This window comes from Schistocerca gregaria, chromosome 8 (genome assembly GCF_023897955.1).
Source record: "Schistocerca gregaria isolate iqSchGreg1 chromosome 8, iqSchGreg1.2, whole genome shotgun sequence".
NCBI lineage: Eukaryota > Metazoa > Arthropoda > Insecta > Orthoptera > Acrididae > Schistocerca > Schistocerca gregaria.
Window position 1 is genome coordinate 410,641,659 of NC_064927.1, and position 19,251 is coordinate 410,660,909.

Genomic DNA, 19,251 nt, shown 5'->3' on the forward strand with positions numbered 1-19,251 from the left:
TAATAAATGTGGGTGACAAAATGCTAGAAATTGGCCAGCTGGAGCATGAGAACTGAGTAAACACATATTCAAGACCACACATATGGACTAAAAACACTGGAAACAATAAGTAACACCAAACTATAATTTAACATCAAAATATCTTTGCTACAAAAGTTATCTTCAATCTGAAAAACAAGAGAAAAACATGACAAAATGTAACATATTAACATACTATAAGTAGTAAATAATACATTTATTATATGTCTAAACAGAAACATGTATTAAAGCCACAAATAAAAAAAGCTAAACGTATATGGCAGAAAGTAAACTGCATTTCATTTAGTTGTGCAGATGGAACATATTTCCATGAATTTTGAAGCAACTAAGGAATGACAGAAAATGAAAATATGAAAAAATACAAGTCTTTGCTTCACCTTCCCCACAACATTACACATCTGATCATCCCAACTTAAGTTGAACGTTTAGTATTCTAGTTGAATTTGCAGCATTTAGGTTTGTGTGATTTATTGTGCAGCTGAAGTGTAGTGGATTCTTTATAGTAATCACATGTATGAACGCATACTTTCCATTATTTAGGGTCAACTGCCACTTTTTTACACCACACAGATATCTTGTCTAAATCTGGTTTCAATCTTCCGATGACTTACTAAATGGTAAATGACAGCATCATTCACTAATAACCTAAGAGGGCAGCTGCTCACCTCATAGAGAAGATGTTAAGTTGCAAACAGGCACAACAAAAAGACAGCTAAACATGTGAGTTTCTGACCAAAAGGCCAAAGCTCTTAAGGTTTGTGTTTTATAGCCCATGCGCACTTGACCATTTTCCCCTAGTTTTGGTCCGTACTACCTCCTCCCAAAATATGGAAAGCTAAGAGCTTCCAATAGAAGAGGTGTACTGTCAGAGGTATCAACACAATCTAAAGTTTGTACCTTTTGACTAAATCAATTTCAGACCAGGGCCTCTCACCTCAAACTGATACAGTTACACTTCTCCATCTTCCCTGAAAGTTCATATCCATATCATAATCATAATCATCATAATCATCATCATCATCATCATCATCATGGAATCACCCTATGTAATAAAGATAAAAACATTTTACTATCACAACTTGTAATTTCACAAATTATTGCTGTCTTTTTTTCCATCTGAGTGACAACGTGGCTGTGGAGTAATCAAAGTTTATGATAACTTCTCAGGGTTGTTACTTTGTGAAACACACAAACTGAAAATATAATCTCAGCTTACATTGAAGAGTCGTCATTATCATCTGAGACAAGCAGCAGATGATGAACAGCTGACAGAGACAGTTGAGGAGATAGTGACATTACAGTGGAACAGAGGTCTATGGATACTACCAGAAAAGTGGTGTAAGCAGCTAAGGTTTGATAAATACACTGTACGTTCTGATCATGTTGTTTCTGGAGGGCAGCAGTAAATCATTTCTGTGCCCTCTGGCTACATCCCAGGAGACATACCCTACTCTGGTCTTCATTTGGGCAGATAATGTACTAGGTCAATCACTTTCTCCATAGGCAGAAGGTCGTTCTCTTTCCTTAGTCCACTACCTTGGGCTTTCTAAGGTATAAGCCTGAAAAGATTGCTAGAGTAGGGTCATGTGCATCAATTATCAGTATTTTTGCATTTGGGAATCACTGAAAATGCTGAAGTCCACAAAAAATTACCAAGACAGGAACACAAAAAGTGTAATCTTGAAACTGGTATAGATGTGACACAAACAGTGTTTCAAGCAAGATCTCCAAGGAGCCTCACACACAACTGTTTAAAATATGAACACACACTGTCAAATTTAACATTATGGTGTGGCAAGAATATTACAACTGCACAAGTTCACTTGTGGCCTTAAGGAGAGGAAAAGGCTCATTGAGTCAAGTGCTTCTGCTGTAGCCTGAAAATGGTTTGATGCAGCTCTCGGTGCTACTCCATTCTTATATAAAGATTATGTAACTTACCAAACGAAAGCGTTGGCATGTTGATAGACACACAAACAAACATTAACACACACACAAAATTTAAGCTTTCGCAACCAATGGTTGCTTCATCAGGAAAGAGGGGGATATATATATATGCGCACACGCACACGCACATCCATCCATACAGGGTGTGTGTGTGTGTGTGTGTGTGTGTGTGTGTGTGTGTGTGTGTGCGCGAGTATATACCTATCCTTTTTTCCCCCTAAGGTAAGTCTTTCCGCTCCCGGGATTGGAATGACTCCTTACCCTCTCCCTTAAAACCCACATCCTTTCGTCTTTCCCTCTTTCCTGAAGAAGCAACCGTTGGTTGCGAAAGCTAGAAATTTTGTGTGTGTGTGTGTGTGTGTGTGTGTGTGTGTGTGTGTGTGTGTGTGTTATTTTATTGTGCCTGTCTACCGGCGCTTTCCCGCTTGGTAAGTCTTGGAATCTTTGTTTTAAATTGGTGATTCCCTGATGCCTCAAAATGTGTCATATTAACCAATCCCTTCTTTTAGTCAAGCTGTGCCACAAACCTCATTTGATTTGGTACTTCAACCTTAGTTACCTCATCCACCCAGCACTCTTCTGTAGAACCATGTTTCAAAAGCTTCTGTTCTCATTTTATACGTTCTGTTTACTGTCTATGTTTTGCCTGCATATAACACTACATTACACTACAGACAAATGCTCACAGAAATGACTTCCTCAGACTTAAATTTATATTCAGCATTAACACATTACTTTATCTCCAGAAAGATTTTTTCTGCTATTTCCAGTCTACGTTCTATATTCCATTTAATTCTCTTGTATCCTCTGTTCAAGACACTATCGATTCCTTTCAACTGCCTTCTGTAACAGAGCTACAATGTTATCATCATCCATTAGAGTTTTTATTTCTTCTCTCAGAACTTTACTTCCTTTTTACAGATTTCTCCTTGGTTTCCTTTCCTACTTGTGAATGTTCAGATTTAATAACATGGAGGAAATATTACAACCCTGTATCACTCCCTTTTAGAATACTGCCTTTTTTTAATATCCATCAACTCTTGTAACTGCAGTCTTGTTATTGTACAAGTCGTAGACAACCTATTGCTCCCAGTATTTTATCCCTGAAATCTTCAGAATTGCAAGTATATAAGCTCTTAACAACCAAAAGTTTTAGCAAACAATATTTGAGAAAATTTTACTTTGATTCACCTCAAGGACAGGACCACGATCTTCACCGAGCAGATGTATTTCATCGATCACGACCAGTGCCACCTTCTGAACATATCCACGAGTCTGCCAGCTCCGGCTCACACCATCCCACTTCTCAGGTGTTGTCACAACAACGTCAGCATTGGCAATGGCGCGGGCATCTGGGGTAACATCACCAGTTAACTCGATCACACTCTTGCCCAAGCGAGTTCCGAGCTTTGTGCGCCAGTCTTCCACACGCTCACGGACCAGTGCCTTCAGTGGTGCAATGTACACCACCTGCAAGATCAATAGTAGACATCAGTAAATTGAAATGGAAGCAACAAACAGAAAGAGAGAGAAGAGTAAAGTTGTAGGTGTATTCTGTGATCTTTCAATGTTACACTAAGCTTTCTTGTCTGATAGTCAGATAAAATGTGATGAGAGGCAGTTCTTTACCATGGCATATACTGTAGCTGCAGAGCAGAAGACGAAGGGTGACTGACATTTCATATGCAGTGAATCATGAATCTAAACAGAGTACAGTATCACAAGTCATTTCTCAGGGTTCTATTCTAGGGCCAATCTTGTTAAAAAAAAAAAAAAAAAAAAACATGTAAATGACAGACTCATAAATACAGATTCTCTAACAGTTCTGTTGGCAGATAATACATATGCATTATTCAAAGGTACAGACACAGAAAAAAAATGTGGGCACTATGTGACACCAACAGTAGAGTAGAAAACTGGAGCCATCGAATGAGTCTAAACTGGACACTGTAAAAATCCTTAGATTTGAATAATACTTTAAACTGGGATAGTCATGTTAAATTTCCAGCAAGTAAATTGCTAAGTTCAACATTCACGATGAAAAGATTAGAAAATTAACATATCATGGTTATTTTGTACCTGGTATTAGGTGTGGTATAGTTTTTTTGGGGAAGTTCAAGTAGTGTATGCTGGATACTGAAACTACGGAAGAAATATGTTAAATTCTTGTATGCTGCACAACCAAATCACCATTGTTTGAGAAACTACAACAGTTAACTGTTCCAGCAGTACATATTTATGAAATTATAATATTCTTGTTCTGCAGACTAAAAGTATGTGAGAAAAATAACTTTGGCCATATTTACAATACAAGAAACATACATAATCTTATGCTCATCATACGCTGAGTGAATTTATATGGTCAGGCTCCTCAAAATTGTGGATGAAAATACAAAAGACATTAACAGGCAAAAACGGACTCCATATGAAGTAAGATTATTCAAAAATAGAGCTACAGGGAGATAAATGCTAGGTCTCAGATAAATTCATGGAGGATGAATTGATTAAGATTCAATTTATTGAGCAATTTTTTTTTCTACGGGATGTTGTACAGGTATTAAGATACTGTTGTTAGTATCAATAGTGTATTTTTGGTCTCCCTGCTGTACCTGAATCAAGCGATTTGATAATGTCCATTATGAGGAAATAGCTCTCAGTTCAAAATAAGCTCCATAAAAATGACACTCTTTGAAAAAATTACTCAACGTTTATAAGGTTAAGCTTTCAGTATTAATTAAAATTTGAGTATCAATAATATTCTGAGTTAGCTAATTCACTGTCATTAACCTTTGAGAAGACCCACTATATGCAGTTCAGAACCTGTAAGAGATTTCCTTCCAGCATGTGTGTAACATATGAAGCCATGCAGATCAAAGAAGCTGACAGTGTTAAATTTCTGGGCTGCAACTCGATAATAAATTCTGTTGGAAAGAGCATACCACAGAATTGCTTAAGCACCTAAACTAGTCTGTACTTGCAGTGAGAATGATGTCAGATGTAGGAGATATAAATATAAAAAAAACTTGCATAGTTTGCTTGCTTTCATTCAGTCATACAGGATCGCTTTCTGGGATAACTCATCAAACCGAGGAAAAGTGTTTAGTGTGCATAGGGAACGTATAGGCACTTTTTTAAATAAAACAAAAAAAAAAACACCACTAAGTACAAGAAATACATTTTATTATATACATCTGAAAGAATGACTGACATACCACTATACTACTTTTCCACAGTCACTAAACACTTTGAGGCACTTATCATAGCGGTGGACAAGCTTTGAAAGACCTGCCCGAGACTTGAGCCAGTCAGTCACGCCCGCCTGGAGTTCCGTGTTGTCATAAAAGCGCTGTGTTGCAAGCCAGTTCTTCAGCTTGGGAAACTAGTGGAAGTCACTTGGTGCAAGATCGGGGCTGTAGGCAGATGAGGGAAAATTTCCCATTGAATGAATTAAGGTGTTCTTTAGTGTGGTTTGCCATGTGAGGTTGGGCATTGTCATGCAAAAACAAAATTTTGGACTTCAGCTTTCCTCGGCGTTTGTTTTGAACTGCTCTTCTAAGGTTGTGCAAAGACTGAAAATACTGTGCAGAATTTATGGTTACTCCACATTCGAGAAAATCAATAAGAAGCACACCTTGCCCATCCCAAACCCCTGTCGCCATCAACTTCCTTGCTGACAAGGTTTGCAAACATTTTCTTGGTTTTTGCGGGGACCTTGTGTGCCCCCACTCCATGGACTATAGTTTTGTCTCTCAATTGACGTATTTCACCCAAGTCTCATCATCGGTTACGATTCAATCCAGTAATGAATCACCATGCTTGTGGTAGGTCTCCAGAAATGTCAATGTCACCCCCATTTCCTGTTCTTTATGGTGCTCTGTAAGCATTTCAGGCACCCATTGAGCACAAAATTTGTGGTAGCCTAGCTCTTGGGTGACAATTTCAAACAACAAAGTCCGTGACACTTATGGAAAAGCTCCGTTCTTGTGTAGTGATGGTTTTCACGAATCGTTTCAACAACTTTAGTGACAAGATCGTCAGTCACAATGCTTGAGCGTCCACTCTTCTCTTCATCATGAACATTGGTTCGGCCATTTTTAAACTGTATGCACCATTTCCAAACGGAACATTCACTCTTTACGTTGTTTCCGTACACTTTGCACAGTTCATGATAAATTTCTATACATTTTAGGTTTTTTGTCAATGAAAACCATATCACAGACTGCACAACAGGTGGGATTTTTGATTGCAGTGCACATTTCAAATTCGAATATTGAAAAAACCAGACATGCAGGGATGTTCCCGCTGTCACGGATGGATGTCGACTAAGTTGCCGAGTATGCACATACCAAAATATACACGATCGACATGCGCCTAGCGGCATCAGACGGAAACGTTCCCTACTTTAAGAATAGCCCTCTTACTTAAAGACCTAAAACCACTTATCTCAGCCCACAATATTCAGGAACACACATTTTCAATAAATTGCCGGCAACCACTAAAAACTTTGTTTCAGATATAGCATGGTTTAAACAGAGTTTGAAAGACTTTTTGATAGGCAACTCCTTCTATTCTATAGATAAACATCTTAACAGAGACTTTTAAGCCAGCTTAAGTAAAAATGTCTGCTAGATTTCAGTTTTGACAATACTTGGTCACAACTGTCAAGATTAGGTATTTATTGTATGATAAATTTAATAATAGTGCGTAACAATGTTTCATTCTGACAGCGCGTTAATTCTGTAAATATTAGCTGTTCAAGTTTACCACACTGAATTCACTTATTTTGACAACCTTCTGACAAATGATCAAGGTAGTAAGTATTATATTCAAATATTTTATGTTATACTTTCTGACATATTCCACACCCATGAGAACCATTTCATTTTTTGGGTCTACAGAATGAAAACTGAATCTAATCTGTGTCTTTGTTTCATCTTTATTCTTTCTGTAAATAAATAATGAGATGAGTAAAGGTAATCACACAACATGTAGTAGAACGACTCAGTGATTGAAAGTAAGGGAAGGAGAGGCAGCAAGGGGACAGGATAGTAATGTGACACCAGGGAAGTCAACAATGGTGTGAGCAGTGAAGGCCGAGTATAAAACACAAAGTGGTGGATTGGGTTGATAGCGTGTGTCAATGGTAGGAGAGATAGAACAGAGGAAGAGGAAGGCGTCAGAGGGAGAAATGCAGGTATATGTTAATGGAGTGAAGTGGGAGATGATGAGACAGGAGTGGAGATGAGTGTGGTACAGGTGCTAGCAGAAACTGAGGTCATAAAGTCATGGGCTTGAAGGATGTATTTTAAGGACAATCCCCAGAGAAAGAGAGATTGGAGTCAGAAGGAAGGAGCTGGTACATGGCATGAATGCTTTCACGTATGGACCTATACCTGATAACATAGAAAACTTCTGATGGGACTGGAATATGATAGATATGACAGTTCTGCACCTGGGTTTTCCACAGAGATATGGCCCAGGTGGCAAAGGGTCAGGGTAAGGATCTTGTAAGGATGAGTAATGCTATTATTTACATTGTGTAGGCAGTGGAAAACAATTTTGGTGTGGGTGGGAAGAATTGTTAAGGTAGTCAAAACACTGGCAAAGGATTTGGTCAAGTTGTTCCAGTTTGGAGTGATACTGGATAATGATGGGGCACTCCTTTGTAACTGGTTAATGAGTGTCATTGAAGGATTAAGGGGCAGATGTGGATATGGCACCCAAGATATATTTGTGGAGTATGTTTGGAGGGTAATGTCTGATAGTGAAGGCCTCAGTGAGACCTTTATTAGGGAAGGGACTATTCAACATTGCCGTACATAGGGTGAGCAGACTGTATGGGAGGGACTTCTTAGTACGAGAGGGATGGCAGCTGTCAAAATTGCAGGTAGTGTTGAAGGTTATGCTCTAATTTTGCTTGGAAAAATCTACAGCCACTCCATAGATCTGAAGCTATGATTATGCTGGACAAAATGATATGTGAAGACTCCCTCAGCTGCATCAAATCTCTCCTTCTGGCCACAAGGTTTCTCAGATTTAAAGAATGACTTTAATGTTGCACTAGACACTGCTGTGGAGATTGCTCTGTCATGTTTGTCACTTTTCAAGTGGAGTTGCGTATCTACAAGTCTACTGTGACTTATTGAGAAACTAGATTGGTTGGTCGGTTGGTTGATTGGGAGGAGGTAGGGGACCAAACAGCAAGGTCATCGGTTCCATCAGATTAGGGAAGGATGTGGGAGGAAGTCAGCCATGCCCTTTGAAAGGAACCATCCTGGCAATTGCCCTTTCAAAGGAACCATCCTGGCAATTGCCTGAAGCGATTTACGGAAATCACGGAAAACCTAAATCAGAATGGCCAGACGCAGGTTTGAACCATCGTTAAACCCAAATGTGACTCCAGTGAGCTAACCACTGTGCCACCTCGCTCGGTGAGAAACTATAAACATGCCTGTTGCTTCTCACTTCTCCTTTTCATTCTGAAGAACTACTGTGTCACTGTTGAATGGGATTTCTTTTTGCAACTGTCCATCGAAGAAGCACTCGCGTTTCTTTGAGCTCATTCTTGTCAGGAGATATGGCTATTGATGAAGAAAAATAAAAACATGACTAATGGAATATAGCGTAATATTACGTAGCACACGATACAGCCTTATATAATTTCATGAGTACAGGTGAGGCATGATTTTGTGCACAACAAAGTAAGAGGGTAATCTTTGGTAGAGTAGAATCTCTTCCTCAAACAGTTTCGTCAACTAAACTACAACTAATAATAAAATATACCAATACATGTGAAATATATGTAATTCAGGGTAAATTGTATACAAATTGTTAAATCTGGGACAAACGTGTCTAGGATTACCTATGAAAAAATTTGGCACATAGTTACAAAAATTGTGACAGACCTGAGAGAGAGAGAGAGAGAGAGAGAGAGAGAGAGAGAGAGAGAGAGAACTGATAGTCTCTTTCGTATTACACGTAGCACTATTTACAGAAAATAGAATTTGCCTATGCAGCAATGATCTTTATTAAAGGCTATCAGTGTCAGAACCTGAGCCCCCCTCCTTCTGGCAACTACATTACTAAACAATCAGGCCACAGAGTTAATGAAAATACTGAAGATTGAAAGTAATTAACAGTGAGACATTAAAGATTAAAAGCAATAACATGACAGTCTGACATTTTTCATCAAATTATAACTTACTTAAAAATTGACATTTATAGCTATATGGTATTGGACAGATTAGCAGACTCCAGTTATAAGGACCATGACAACTGCTAGGAATATTTAGTATGCCTGTTACACCTCAAGTTTCCATAAGCATAGTAGTTTAATGTATAACATCATAAGAAATTACAAGACATTACTTCCTAAATCACCACATGTTGAGAAGTAACGAATAACGCCTTTAGGTCTAACAGATGCCTGAAAAGGGAGAATTAATCTTCTGAAAATGGTGGTTGTTGTTGTGGTCTTCAGTCCTGAGACTGGTTTGATGCAGCTCTCCATGCTACTCTATCCTGTGCAAGCTTCTTCATCTCCCAGTACCTACTGCAACCTACACCCTTCTGAATCTGCTTAGTGTATTCATCTCTTGGTCTCCCTCAACGACTTTTACCCTCCACGCTGCCCTCCAATACTACATTGGTGATCCCTTGATGCTTCAGAACATGTCATGCCAACCGATCCCTTCTTCTAGTCAAGTTGTGCCACAAACTCCTCTTCTCCCCAATCCTATTCAATACCACCTCATTAGTTATGTGATCTACCCATCTACTCTTCAGCATTCTTCTGTAGCACCACACTTCGAAAGCTTCTATCCGCTTCTTGTCCAAACTAGTTATCGTCCATGTTTCACTTCCATACAAATACTTTCAGAAACGACTTCCTGACACTTAAATCTATACACAATGTTAACAAATTTCTCTTCTTCAGAAACGCTTTTCTTGCCATTGCCAGTCTACATTTTATATCCTCTCTACTTCGACCATCATCAGTTATTTTGCTCCCCAAAATAGCAAAACTCCTTTACTACTTTAAGTGTCTCATTTTCCAATCAAATTCCCTCAGCATCACCCAACTTAATTCGACTGCATTCCATTATCCTCGTTTTGCTTTTATTGATGTTCATCTTATACCCTCCGTTCAAGACACTGTCCATTCAGTTCAACTGCTCTTCCAAGTCCTTTGTTGTCTCTGACAGAATTACAATGTCATCGGCGAACCTCGAAGTTTTTATTTCTTCTCCATGGATTTTAATACCTACTCCAAACTTATCTTTTGTTTTGTTTCGTTTACTGCATGCTCAATATACAGATTGTATAGCATCGGGGAGAGGCTACAACCCTGTCTCACTCCCTTCCCAACCACTGCTTCCCTTTCGTGTCTCTCGACTATTATAACTGCCATCTGGTTTCTGTACAAATTGTAAATAGCCTTTCGCTCCCTGTATTTTACCCCTGCCACCTTCAGAATTTGAAAGAGAGTATTCCAGTCAACATTGTCAAAAGCTTTCTCTAAGTCTACAAATGCTAGAAACGTAGGTTTCCCTTTCCTTATTTGTTTTGTAAAATAAGTCGTAGGGTCAGTATTGCCTCGCGTGTTCCAACATTTCTACGAAATCCACACGGATCTTACGCAAGGTCAGCTTCCACCAGTTTTTCCATTTGTCTGTAAAGAATTGGCGTTAGTATTTTTTATCCATAACTTATTAAACTGATAGTTCGGTAACTTTCACATCTGTCAGCACCTGCTTTCTTTGGGATTGGAATTATTATATTCTTCTTGAAGGCTGAGGGTATTTCACCTGTCTCACGGGGCCTTGTTTCAACTCAGGTCTATCAATGCTCTGCTCAACTCTTCATGCAGTATCGTATCTCCCATTTCATCTTCATCTACATCCTCTTCCATTTCCATAATATTGTCCTCAAATACATCGCCCTTGTATAGACCGTCTATATACTCCTTCCACCTTTCTGCTTTCCCTTCTTTGCTTAGAACTGGGTTTCCATCTGAGCTCTTGATATTCATACAAGTGGTTGTCTTTTCTCCAAAGGTCTCTCTAATTTTTCTGTAGGCAGTATCTATCTTACCCCTAGTGTGATAAACCTCTACATTCTTACATTTGTCCTCTAGCCATCCCTGCTTAGACATTCTGCACTTACTGTCTATATCATTTTTGAGACGCCTGTATTCCTTTTTGCCTGCTTCATTTACTGCATTTTTATATTTCCTCCTTTCGTCTATTAAATTCAATATTTCTCCTGTTACCCAAGGATTTCCACTAGCCCTCTTCCTTTTACCTACTTGATCCACTGCTGCCTTCACTACTTCACCTCTCAAAGCTACCCATTCTTCTTCTACTGTATTTCTTTCCCCCATTCCTGTCAATTATTCCCTTATGCTCTCCCTGAAACTCTGTACAACCTCTGGTTCTTTCAGTTTATGCAGGTCCCATCTCCTTAAATTCCTACCCTTATCCAGTTTCTTCAGTTTTAATCTACAGTTCATAACCAATACATTGTGGTCAGAATCCACATCTGACCCTGGAAATTTCTTACAATTTAAAATCTGGTTCCTAAATCTCTGTCTTACCATTATATAATCTATCTGAAACCTGTCAGTATCTCCAGGCTTTTTCCATGTATTCAACCTTCTTTTATGATTCTTGAACCAAGTGTTAGCTATGATTAAGTTGTGCTCTGTGCAAAATTCTACCAGGTGGCTTCCTCTTTCATTTCTTCCCCCCCAATCCATATTCTCCTACTATGTTTCCTTCTCTCCCTTTTCCTACTACCAAATTCCAGTCACCCATGACTACTAAATTTTCGTCTCCCTTCAGTATCTGAATAATTTCTTTTATTTCATCATACATTTCTTCGTCATCTGCAGAGCTAATTGGCATATACACTTGTACTACTGTAGTAGGCATGGGCTTCGTGTCTATCTTGGCCACAATAATGCGTTCACTATGCTGTTTGTAGTAGCTTACCCGCACTCCTATTTTTTTTAATTCATTATTAAACCTACTCCTGCATTACCCCTATTTGATTTTGTATTTATAACCCTGTCTTCGCCTGACCAAACGTCTTGTTTCTCCTGCCAGCGAACTTCACTAATTCGTACTGTATCTAACTTTAACCTATCCGTTTCCCTTTTTAAATTTTCTAACCTACCTACTCAATTAAGGGATCTGACATTTCACGCTCCGATCAGTAGAATGCCAGATTTCTTTCTCCTCATAACGACGTCCTCCTGAGTAGTCCCTGCCCGGAGATCCGAAAGGGGACTATTTTACCTCCGGAATATTTTACCCAAGAGAACGCCATTATCATTTAACCATACAGTAAAGCAAGTGATCAAAATAAATTTGCTGAATGCAAATAACTTGGCATCAGCTGTATAGGTACAGATGTTCTATTTGTTGGTGACATGTGAAAATAAGTACCAGACAGGGGCTCAAACCCAAGATTTTGCAGTTACCACAAGTCGTACCTAGCCAAGTTATTCGCATTTTGACCAGCTCAAAATCATCATCAATGTAATTACTAAATGTGAGAGATTGTGGAAGTAAGGAAATTTATTTACTGTGGTTAATAACTGCCAAGGATGGGTAACAAATGGATAAACACAGCAACATGTTTTACCGTCTGTCCAGGGTATTCTCTGAAGACTCTGAACATGGCAATTTCAGCACATATCGTCTTCCCGGAGCCTGTGGGAGCACCAAGGAGAACGTTGTTGTCCGTATGATACAGGCAATGGAAGACTTGTGTCTGTATTGGATTGAAGTGTGTAAAGTTGTACAACACTTCCAGCTTTGGATCGTTTAACGCCGTCACCGGCAGAGGTTGTAGAGGCAGCAAATCTGTAATGGAAAAGCAGCACTAAACTGCATCATCCTTAGACTTATAGGTACATATGGCGTCAGTGTACAAGGACAAACTGAGGAAGTGGGTGGAAGTAAGACATCGGAATACTTATCTATGACAGTTAACTGTACCTGTGTGTGGGGGATGAGTTTCTGGCAAAATCAGGTGCTGGAACGTAAGGGGCAGCATAGTCGAAGATCCCAGCCAGCGGTCACTTGTAGCACGGACTATATACTGAGATGGCAGTGGCTCAGACAGTGGGATTGTCATCACAAGTTCTTGTGGCTCACGTTTTATTACCTGTGGGAATGGAAAATAACACATCGACACTGAAAGGTTTGAATTAATTTGAACTAATCAGACAGAAGACACTATGTACAAAAATGCCGAATATTCGGGTTACTGCTTTTTTAGGAATTATAGCACAGATTAAGACATTTTTTTTGGAATACTACCTTAACTTTATGTGGACCAATTTTATGAGCTTAATCCATGAAGTGACGGATGTTTGGCTTTAATAAATTTGAGAAAGATATTTTATTGGGGGGGAAAAAAAAAACCAGCTCACTTACAAAATTTAAGCTTACTTTATTTTGCTACATAATCAGTCCCATCATTTAAACATCTGTCATTAATGTTCATGAGCTCTGAACTTTCCATTCTGTAGTTGACTGGCACTAATCCATTAAACCCATTGTTCACTCTGCTACTCATATCAGCAACACTTTCAAAATGTTTCCTGCCCAAAAGTGTCTTGAAAATTTTGTTCTTCCTGAGATTCTTCTAACCATCTGTAATGAGTGATGGAGCAAACTTCTGCAGATTTTACCTTCTGAGCTGCCTAACAGCTGGCAAAGCTTTGTATAATACAGTTCATTTCAAACAGTCATACAATGCACAATAATAAAAAGACTGCTTGTCTGTGACTCATCATCTCGACTATATAATGAGTAGCAATCTATCCTTTTCATAATACTGTCGTTATTCCAGCCTGCATTTTTCATTGTTTGATGCAAAATAACAATTTGTTTTCATTCTCATTCACACAAAAACAAGACAAAATGTTGATGCAACCACTGAACTTTGGGCAGAAGTCCAATGTCAATGTTCACAGTGGGACTATGCAGCATGTCATCACTTACTGGATTAACTCTTGCAGTATGTCAATGCTTGTGGTGTCTATACACACATCACTCTCCTGGACTCAATAGCCTTATGCCTATAGCTCAGCATCCAATATGTGACCAGGTGAGCCAACACACATTTGTTGGATTAGCTATTTCATAGTCTTTTTCCTGTCAAACCTATCAACAAAATAGTTTTTAAGAGCACATGTCTCAAAATAAGAAGCACCAAGATAAGTGAGACAGTGAAACATTGCTCCTAACTAAATACAGATCCATCAGACTTGACCTGTAAAACCTTAATGAAAGACAGATGGAATTTCATATGTCCATCCCAACTTCTTTCCTTAACTGTTTAATATGGGGTCAACAGAAACTGCGTGTGGAACTGTGTTACCATCTTTCTTACTTGATGCAGATTTTATCAGTGTCAGACATTACTTATTAGCCAGTGGTCAGAGGCTGCAAGATGATGGCAGTTGCATTTTCCAGAGCAACAAAGCATGCTACTGTAATAATAATAGAGGACAAAAACTACACCTCATAATTAGCTTCATGATTAATGTCAAGAAAATGTCGAGTTATCACCTGGCAGTCAAAGTCTAACAGAACAATACATAAAATAACGCAAAGGCAACCACTCACATACAACAAACTGATCTGTGGTGCACAGAAGACGCGTAATAGAAAATAGTGTTCACTAGCTTTAGATCTATGGTCATGGTAGTGTGCATTTAGGTGTGTGTGTGTGTGTGTGTGTGTGTGTGTGTGTGTGTGTATTTTCTACTAGAAAAAGAGTCAAAGCTTCAAAGCTACTGAACCCTATTTCCTATTATAGGTGTCTATGTGCCACACATCCGTCTTCTGTTACAGCAAACAGTTCCTGTTACAAAATGGTGGATTTCAGACTACTCAACTAAAAGAAAAAACTAAAATTTTGTGTTTCTATTGGCAAATAATTACATTTATTTGACTTTTTGGCAGGTGACAAGAAAGCTCCATACATGAATGGCTTGAATTGGAAAGTCTAGAGAGTATACTATTACTACACGTATGTGTGACAATTGTTTTTGAGTAGTTATACAACATTAAGGATATTATTATTATTATTGTTAAACACATAAGTTAAAAATGAATTCATCTTTATGTAGTCTCTGTCTTCTAAATTGTATAATTAATACAAACCTGCAGACAAAATTAAAGAAAGAGATAAACCACTTAAATTTTTACAAAACAGTCTCAAGGAATTGACTACAGAAACAGTATTCAAACAAATTGCTCCTTACTGATGAAGTCAATGAGTTCAGTTCACAATCAACCATTTATTGGGGTACTGATTAACATAAATTAATACGAATAAACAAGTTTGAATTTGACTTGGAAGGAATACAACAGTGGTGAAGATAATTGAAGAGAGAGATATGAAGACCAAAATTAATATAAAAATCATCTAGACTATGTGTGTACAGTCAACTGGATTTAATTTCTTCACCTTTTACATTAATCTGAAATTAGGGATATATTTCAAATATTTTTCTGATGATTTTTTACAAAAACCCTTATATAAGTACACTTTAACTATTCAAGAATAATACATAACACTGTTTTATGCATTGCAAATGATAGCTCAGGAATTTTTTAAGTTGATGAAATACAACAACTATTTTGGTAAGAAGTAAAAATGAGGAGGGGAGAAAAGAAAAGAGAAAAAGTTATCAGAGAACACTTCAGACCACAAAAAGTTGCACGATATAGAAATAATAACAATTTTTTTTTTGCATATACCTGCTTCTTCGTTATAAGAAATAGTTCCCAGTGATGCAAGTAATTATTGTCTGGATCTTCAATCCATATATAGAATGCTTCTTGAGTTCTCCCATGAACTTTGTCATTCCACCTTGAAGCAATTTATATACATTTATTTACAGATAAATACAATGAGTTTGCAACACATTATGAATAATGAACATAATGAGTTAGAAATGGAATTCTATGAATGGTTCAATAATACATTAACAATTACAACAGAAAATATATTCCCATAAGATATTTAGCCAGATTTGTGACTATATCAACAATTTCCTCATAAGCAGAATGAATTCTCTACGTGATGGAAAATGAACTACAGACACAAAAGTACATGCCTAATATTTTACTCAACAATGTTTCTTATTTCCTCAAGCTTGGGATTGCTAGTCTCACTAACTGTTCCTCTTTCACCAAATGAAAGAGGGTCTTCTTTCTTCTGTTTAAACATTTGTCAACATTTTATCATTTTTGTTCTCAGTTACCTTTATGTCACTTCAATTTTCTTTCTATCATCATGATTTAGTTTTCACCTTCATGCATGAATCTCTGTTGTTAGTCAAGAGTTAAAGAAAAAAAATCACAAGCATGCACACTCATGTGCGCGGCGCGCGCGCGCTACACACACACACACACACACACACACACACACACATCTTCATCACCCTCCCACTTCCCAAGGCAAGACGCAGCATTCTGGACGGGACAAAGTAATTACGAACACTGGGTGCACTTCCTTCTCTGAGCTTGTTTCCCCACTTCAGACCAAATTGCCTAGTCTTTTCTTTGGGTTTTCCTCTTGGTCAACTTGTCACTCATGAAATTAAACACAAAAAAATTACCCACTCTGGATATTTTGTTGTATGATCTCTACTAATTACATGTCACTTTTTTATTTCCCCAATCCATTTCATGACCTCTTTTTAGGCTTTACTCCTAGTTTTATAAACTTAAACTATTTATATTTTAACCCTATAAAAGTCTTGGAAATTCATATATTGAAAAATATGTAAAATAGGGGAAAGACACCCACTTACCAAAAGAGAATCTGACAGATGGCATGTCATGTGCTTTTGGCAAACTACGTTACTTATCTCTGCTTCTCCCACACAGTGCCATGACTATCAGCCATTTCACAGGTGAGCTTTTGTTGTTTGCCATTCAGTCGCCAATATTTTGAACAGGTAAGTCTCCTGCGTTACTCATTCATTACAATTTTTCTACAAATATGATACTGTGTCAGTTACTTCATGCAACTGTGCCATTTGGGCGTTTTTGTTACAGAAAGTATGAATTTTTCAGGGAAGTCTTGGGTTAATAACCCTGACCATTTCTGCTACATAATGGTAAATATTATGAAGAAAAGCAATGACAGATTATAAATGATTTTGTAAAACAAAGGTATTGGGTTTGTTTTGGAAAACAATTTGGACAACAAAATAAATGTTTGGTCCTGCACAATGTTTGTAAAACTTGTCATGGAGGAAGGAAAGGGGCTCCCATTTGAAATATCAATGACATGGACAGAACCAAGAAACCATGTCAATGATTGCTACTTATGTGCTGTGAATGTAAAAGGTATGAAGTAACACAAAAAGCACTCTCGGGTTTATCCAAACGTACAGTCTGTTCAGCCACCAATCTTGCATAGTGAAGATTTGCCAATACTGGTATTTACCTCCTTATCAGACGATTATTGTGATGATGTCAAAACGTTAAGTTAGTCAGAGAAAAAGCAAAATTGAAAATGAAATTGAAGACTGCAGTCCTACACTGCAAGGCTTTTCTCAGGGTGAGCTAAATGACTTGATTTGCTATTTTAATCTATCTAAGAAATCAGCTGAGCTTCCTGTGTCAAGACTAAAAGAAAAACATTGCCTTCAGCCTGCCGTATCAATAACATTCTTTCAAACTAGAGAGCAAGACATTCTTCCATATTTTAATGAGATGAGTGATGTCGTACATTGTAGAGATATATCTGGGCTTTTAACTTTAATGGGTCTTCCAGTATAGCAATCAAAAGACTGAACACTTTTTGTAGAAAGCTCAAAAAAAAAGTTTTAAATGTGTGTTCCTGTATAATGGAAATAAATTAGCTTCGATTCCGATCGCTCACGCAAGTACTCTTGAGGAAGAATATCAAAATGTTAAACTTGTTTCAAACATAATTGCATTTCAACAACATCAATGGCCAGTTTAAGTGGATTTAAAAATGGTGAATTTTTTTATTGAGTCAGCAAACTGGATACACAAAATATCCCTGTATTCTTTGTCTGTGAGACAGTCATGCGGAAAATGAACTGTGTAGTAGGAAAGACTGGCTGCTGAGAATGAACCTGGCTATAGGAAAAGATAACATCACTCATGAACCGCTGGCCACGCAGGAAAAAAAATCATTCTTCCGCCACTGTATATTAAACTTGGGCTTATAAAATAGTTTGTTAAAGCTTCAGAGAGGAATGGCGACTGGTTCAAATATATTTGTCAGTCATTTCCTGGTCTCAGTGTAGAAAAGTTAAAAGCAGAAATCTTTGATGGGCCACAAATCCATACTCTTATACACAACGGTGATGTCACAAATCACATAACAAGTTGATTTGAAAGCATGGACAAGCTTTGCATCAGTTGTTAAATTTTTTTGGATATCACAAAGCTGAATAATATTCCAAAATATTAGATAAAATGCTCAAGAATTTACAAAAACTAGGAGCTAATATGAGTGTCAAATTGCATTTTTTGCACAGAAATTTAGATAAATTTCCTGATAACTTGGGGTGATTACAGGGAAGAAAAAAGGGAACAGTTCCTCCAGGACTTCAGAATTATGGAGGACTGATATTACAGCTGTTGGGATCGCTATATGATGGCAGACTACTGCTGGAACTTGTAGAGAGACTGTCCAGACCGAGAACACTGAATAAAATAATAATAATAATAATAATAATAATAATAATAATTTTAAAAACGTTTTTCTTAATTTTTACTGATTTGTTTTTGTTGCTATGGTTAATTTTATTATTTTTTGTTTAATTTATAACACTTTGTTTGAAATCATCTGACAACTTTAAAAAAACATTTAAAATAGTATTATTCTCCTTTTTATTCCAGTACAAATCGATTACCTTTATCTCAGAAAGTAGACTCAATTCTACAAAAATATTATTATTTTCGTATTCAGCAGGCAAAAATTACAAGAAATTGATTGATAAACCCCATGCCGCTGAATCGGTGTAACCCTGTGTTATCGAAAGTAGTTGTCTGCGTAGATGGAGGTGGGAAGGGGGAAGGGAACGGCGCACAAGGCAAAAAGGGGATAGCAAGTCTTTCAGCAGATGATTCAGTGGGTAGAGAGTAGAGCGTATAAGGGATTAAGGAATAGAGATAAGGGGGGGGGGTAGGGGGGGGGGGGGGAGGGAGAGAGGAGAGAGAGAGAGAGAGAGAGAGAGAGAGGGAGAGAGAGAGA

At 37.8% G+C, this 19,251-nt stretch overlaps 1 protein-coding gene across 1 annotated transcript in view; it reads right to left on the reverse strand.

The window, feature by feature from the left end:
* The window catches only part of LOC126284092 (activating signal cointegrator 1 complex subunit 3), a 223,304-nt gene that overhangs the window by 79,842 nt on the left and 124,211 nt on the right, over positions 1–19,251 (reverse strand). The window contains exons 23-26 of the mRNA XM_049982741.1: positions 15,768–15,879; positions 12,990–13,158; positions 12,634–12,854; positions 3,178–3,456 (exon numbers count right to left, since the gene is read on the reverse strand). Of these exons, the coding sequence (XP_049838698.1) occupies positions 3,178–3,456; positions 12,634–12,854; positions 12,990–13,158; positions 15,768–15,879 (781 nt within the window). The remainder of the gene's footprint in view (positions 1–3,177; positions 3,457–12,633; positions 12,855–12,989; positions 13,159–15,767; positions 15,880–19,251) is intronic.